The 5,997-nt window shown below is 41.6% G+C and overlaps 1 protein-coding gene across 1 annotated transcript; it reads left to right on the forward strand.

The window, feature by feature from the left end:
• Positions 1–3,440: 3,440 nt before the first annotated feature.
• Positions 3,441–5,723, forward strand: LOC6605257 (CAAX prenyl protease 1 homolog). Its single transcript, XM_002030059.2, has 3 exons — positions 3,441–3,766; positions 3,845–4,168; positions 4,224–5,723. Exons 1-3 carry the CDS (start codon positions 3,509–3,511, stop codon positions 5,073–5,075), a joined length of 1,434 nt encoding a protein of 477 aa, XP_002030095.1. The 5' UTR covers positions 3,441–3,508; the 3' UTR covers positions 5,076–5,723.
• Positions 5,724–5,997: the final 274 nt, after the last annotated feature.

Consider the following 5,997-nt stretch of genomic DNA (forward strand, 5'->3'; position numbering starts at 1 on the left):
GTACTTACAAAAACGGTATAATATATTCATTTGTTTCATATAATCGTATCTTTTGCCTGCTTAAATTAGAGTATAAAATAGTCGTCAAAGGGAATAAACAGAAGCACTTTTACCCCCCCATAATTTATTTTTTCGATGGAAGAAATGGGGAGAATTGGAGTAACTAAGGGGCGGGGCAGGGGCGTTAAACGTACCCCACACTCATTATGGACATTTTCAACTTCTGGTTGAGTTGACGAGTGACTGGGGGTTGGGAATAAAAGGGGGGGGGGGGGGGGGGGGGGGGGGAGGGGGGCAGAGAGGTTGGAGGAGCTGCTTCTGCTGTGGCATTTTCAATTGTTCCTAATGAGTGCCACAAATTAATTAGGTTACTTCGTTACGCTGCCTCCGTCGACATTACATGACCATCAGGTTTGGTGGGTCTGCTTTTTCGGGTGGGTTGCCCCACCACGACCACGTCCACGTCCACATCCAAGTCGCACCGATGTTGAGCAGTGATAGTTGTCGAAAATTAGCATAAATTTCTCTTTCATTTTTTTTTCCTTTTGCTCTTTCCACCGTTTTACCTTGTGCGCATGGAAAATTGAGCAATTTTCCGACGTTTTTCACGTTCGTGCAGCAAGAGTGAATTATTAATTTAAAATCCCCTTATCACGGAACGGAAACTTCTATTCACGTTGCGATCTTATCGCGCATAATAGATGGCCAACGAAAACAAATCCCCAATCCCCAGATTCAAGTGCTCTCCAACTCGGGAACCTATCGATTGCCAAAGATGACGGCACACAACTTGACCGCAACCAATCCGAATTAGTTTCGGATTATCTCCTACACAATTGCACAAGATAATTGAGGTAGCAGGACATACAAACATATATCAAACCACTCGGATTTTGGCCCAAGGAGCTGAGGAAATATATCAAAGCCTCAGGTACATTGTTCAAAACCACATAATTATAAGGCTTAGGATTAACTCGGCTATAATTCAAGTAAATCGGACCGTGTTTTGGGAACTCGAGGGGTAAGAAGTTAAGAATTATCCTTAAAACCCATGTTTTCTTGTTCTTAAAAATATGGAACACGCATTTTAATTGTAGGCCCATAAATCCTTAGAACCCAAGTACTTATAATACTCATTCCATATAAGTATAATATGAAGCAAACCTATATTTTGAAGTAGAATAAAGTATTATTTCTCCTTCGAGACTTATTAAGACCATTTCCATTTGATATGGGTAGAACCTGGCATTGAGATAACTACTGAGCATTCTGCCATTTGTCATGGCTCAACTTTACTTTAAGTTATTCTTACTTACTTACCCCTTTTTCAGATCAAATCAAAGAGCTTCTTCGAGAAAATCCTACTTTCAGGATAACTATTCACAAGGACTATTTGCAGAAAGAAACCCCTTTGCAACATTTTTAGCCTTTGGCAAATGTGAAATGCTAAAATTTGACTTCACCCAAGTATCAAGTATGGGAATCAAAAATGGGCACAACGAATTGAGCTACTTATTTACGCATGCTCACTGAGAAAAAAATATGAAAGTAAAAGAATTGTTGATAAATTAAAATAATAAAAACAAATCCAAAGATTTTTTACAGGAAGCTATCGCTAGTAACTTTTTTTCAACAATATTTGCATTTTTTTTGGCGTTGTAATTTTTAAACAAAAGATTAGCTAATGTTTGAATTCAAATTTTGTCGCAGTGTCTTACCTTTTTTCCCTCCATCCTTTGGCCAAATAGTGGGGATTATTAGGGCTTAGTTGTGTGTGAGTGTGGGTGAGTGTGTGTGAGAAACGGGTGGGGTTGGGTAAACCGAGAAGTGGGGAGGGGGGGCAGTGTGTGAGGGCCAGCACAATTACACATGCAAAAAGGATACGACTAAGCGGCTTATACCAACGCATCCCGAACGTTTCGAAATGAAACCAAATGTGGCAGTCAGTTGCACGGGGTTGGAGGGGGGGTAGGGGGGTTGCCTTTGGAAAATGAGACGCGCGGTGCGGGGGTGGCTGCGGTTGCCGGCTTGGTAAGCGCCCTATTATGAACAGAAAAGTAACGCTAATGAGTAAATCAAGTGCACATGTGTGCCGTTGAACTGGAATACCCCTCTTAGCCACTAGCCCCTCGCCAGCAGAAGAACCCCCAACCCCCTCTTGGAGCACCACCGCCCCTGTTTCGGATCCTTTGAAGCTGCGCCAAACGGCGTGTTGAGGCATAAATAAGCGCCTTCTTTGCCACTACCTCCTGTCTCGCTCTTGGGTCTCCTCTCTCCCTTCCACACGGTTCAGCCAGCCACTTGGCGCTGTTTTAATAGCTAAATTATGTAATCATGATGTGTGATACTAGCACACACACACACAGACGCCCACACATGTCCTCGTATTTATGCAAATCCTACCGTTACTTCTTACAATAAACTTTTACTTTGTTCTACACGGCGCAAAAACAGGAGGCAGTGCACTATAACTATTTTTTTGAAGATAATTTTTTAGATCATTTATAACGTTCTGTAGAATCTTAAAATAGTTTTATATTTTCTTTAAAATAATGTATTACAAGAAAACATGCTTTGACAAAATTAAATGAAATCAGGATCCTAAGTATTTTATTTTTTCTTCCTTATAGTTCTGCAAGTTATTTATATCTTTTTTTACATATTAAAACTAAATTTATATATGTTCCTATTGCATTTTTCTCAGTGCAGTTTCCACACCCCTCGTCTTTTTAATTTGAAATTTTTCATAATGAGCAGCGCAATGGGTGGAATATACGATGGCTTGTGGGTGGTTTGGGGGTTCTCAGTTCGGGACGTTTGACGTTGCCATAGTGTGAAGATTAAATTCTACTAATTAGAGATGCCAAGTGAATGTTCGCGCATATGTGTGTGTGTGTGGGTGTGTGTGGGTGGTTAAGTATGGGGATATGTGGGTGGTTGGGGGTGCTGGTTAAGTAATGGCGTTGAACCGAAACCATCAAAGCAGCCAGCTTGGCAACACAATTCCCCTTAGAATCCCGCCAAGCCCTCGACTCATTATTGATATGCCAAGCGTAAGAAGTTCAAATCCTAGAAACAAACTACAAAGAACCATTACATCCAAAGTAAACCAACACACACGCCTTCTCTTCCGGGTACACATTTGTAATTTCTTTGGCGCCATTATAATCTTTGGCTTCCACTAGTCAACGGCTTTCGAGAGCATGGTAATCTGGGTTTCTTCACGAAATCAGGATTATGATAAGAATGTTGGTTAACACTGATAACCACATAAAAAAAGCTCTGTTTGCAGAGCAATTTCGCAAGCTGGAAAACGGATCCTTAAAACAGGAAACTAAATATTTAAACTATATAGCATACTTTCGGAATAATAAGTATTTTATTGTTTTATTAGCTTTAAAAAACTTTGTATTGCTTGCTCAGTTGTCCTTCAGATTTCATTCATTTTCCGCTTCATTTATATACATATGTTGCTTTAAAATCCACATAAACTGTTTGATTTGAAAATATGAACTCCTTCGCACTTTATCAAGATCCTTTGCGTGGGGAGGTCCTGAAAATATCGGGAAATCAGATCGGCATGAGTATGGTTCCCCGGAAAGTTAGTTTCTCGGATCCGATTCTGCTGCGGCACATCCTCTGTCTGGTGATAGTGGTACACAACAGTTTTCATCTCATCCTCTGCTGCAGGCAGTTGAAATTGTGCAAAAGGACTTCCGTTCCGCCGAAGCAAATGGAGGGCATTTTCTCGCAAGAAGCCTTTCAGGTGGGTTCTTCAAAATTCTTTTAATATATTTACCAAAGGTATTAATATATTTTTACTGACAGTTGAATTTTCTTGCAGGCCTCCAAGGATAAGCAGCTCCATGCTTCATCCCTTGAGATATTCAATATAGCAATAGATACATTATATAGCTGCCTTGATCTGTATCTTTGCACTCTGGCTGTCCTCTGGAAATTGACGGTGGGATGGTATCGCTATGCGGGCAGCACTTGGCTGAATGTGACATTTATGACTGTGTTTTCCACCTACTTGGTTGTCCGGAAGTTGCCATCCCTGTTTTACGAGAAACTTGTCCTGGATCCCAGATACAATGTGGATCCTGAAAAGACACCGCCCTTGTTGGGTTTGATTTGCGCGCTGGTTTTTGTCGTCGTTTTCCTACAGGCAAGTTATTCTAATTTTTCGAAAAATATACATTCTCGATTTCGATTTTCCTCAGGTTGCCGTCATTCCGCTGACTGCGATTTTCATGGCCATTCATATGCTAAGTGAGTGGTATTTCACACTATTCGTTTGGCTAGGTCTGGTGGGTTTGTCCGTCCTGGTATTGGCATTTGTTGGACTGTTCGGAGTGCCCTGTTTGGGCAAGAGTCGCAAAATGAATAGTACCGATATGGATAATAGCTTGAAAGGGGTACTGGACGACTTCAAGTTTCCTGGCCGGGTCTATATGGTACACACCTTCCATGTGGGTCGTCCGACGGCCTGGGTAATGGGATGCTGCTGTTGCCTGCGTTTGGATATCCACGATAACCTGATGTGGAACCGCGGTTTCAGCTCCGATGATTTCGACTGGGGTCAGATGGGTGCTGGTCTGAATGACGAGCAGTTGGCCGCCTTTGTGGCCCATCAGTTGGCCCATTGGAAACTGTGGCATGTGGCAAAGGGACTGGCATTGATCTACTTTTATCTCTTGATATATCTACTGCTCTTCGGAATTTGTAACAGGTGGATAACGTTGTATGCGGCCGCGGGCTTTACGACATTCTATCCCAGTTCCGTGGGCTTTTGGCTGGTGTACAAGTATCTAATGCCCATCTATCATGATATATCCACTTGGATAGTGTTCTTTTGTATACGGCACTTTGAGTACGCCGCCGATGCCTATGTCAATCGCCGGGGTTACGGACCACCGATGAGGGCCGCTCTGCTCAAACTTTTTTCGGATGATTACGAGTTTCCCTATGTGGACCACTGCTACCTCATGTGGCATCGCCTACGCCCATCGATCCTGCAACGCATCGATAATCTGCAGCGATTGAATATGACCAATGGTGTCTCCACAGCATGATAACTGAATGCCTTTCGATTAAATCACAAATATAACCCCTTCTTCCTGATTTAAAGTATTTCTTAAATTGCATCCTAGTTATCTCTTGAATGTAAGTCCTCTACCGCTTCGAAAAGTCCTGAAAGAGAACAGTTCCTGCCTGACAGTCCTGGGATTTAACTTTAAGTGTACGGGTAGAGAGCAGGGGAAGTTTCCTGTCCCAGCCGAAACTTTTCCGTTGTGTTTTAATTAAAATTCGTTTCAAATAAGCCGCTGTCACACCGCTCCCCCCCTCACCCGATTTTTCTCTTTGGGTGTTAAAAGCTAATTTCCCCTCGGTGCGAGGGTTGCACAAACCGCATCTGAGACTACGAAAAGTCTTTAAACTTTGGAAATTAATATCATAGCAAAGCTTCCGAAACTAGAAGACAGACTTTATTCAACTAGTTTTTGTAGTAGTTAAGACATATGTACATATTTGAACGGCAAACTTTAAAAATATTTTGTAGAAACAACTAACATATTTATATTTTCAAAATTTGATAAAATATTTTGAAGTTATTTGGGTGATGAAAATTGACAAATTTTGAATCTGAACCATCTGCATCTATTGAGCAATACGATTATGGATATTGTTTACGGCTTTTTTGCACAGGTTCCCTATTTCGCGGTGCGCTTTGAATTTTATGCCTTTTTTATGCTCACTTTTTGCGGGAACACAGACTTTTCCACCTCACTGTGCGGCTGCTTTTGAGCCCACTCTGCGTTTTCATTGTCTCGGTAATAAAAACTTGCGTGTTGAAATGCCAAAACTCCCACGGAAATCCCCCTTTGGCTAGCAAGATATTGAAACATTTGCCACGCTATATGTATTTAGTATTTTTTATAGGTAAACACGGCTGGTGTCTATTTTTTAACGACCGCCCGACAGAATTATATTTTA

The sequence above is a fragment of the Drosophila sechellia genome, chromosome 3L (assembly GCF_004382195.2).
Source record: "Drosophila sechellia strain sech25 chromosome 3L, ASM438219v1, whole genome shotgun sequence".
Lineage (NCBI taxonomy): Eukaryota > Metazoa > Arthropoda > Insecta > Diptera > Drosophilidae > Drosophila > Drosophila sechellia.

Bases quoted from the DNA above. Each gene is read 5' to 3' on its own strand.
- LOC6605257 (XM_002030059.2), top strand. From the start codon at position 3,509: ATGAACTCCTTCGCACTTTATCAAGATCCTTTGCGTGGGGAGGTCCTG. The intron at 3,767-3,844 runs GTGGGTTCTTCA...ATTTTCTTGCAG, and splicing joins TCTCGCAAGAAGCCTTTCAG to GCCTCCAAGGATAAGCAGCT. The intron at 4,169-4,223 runs GCAAGTTATTCT...GATTTTCCTCAG, and splicing joins TTGTCGTCGTTTTCCTACAG to GTTGCCGTCATTCCGCTGAC.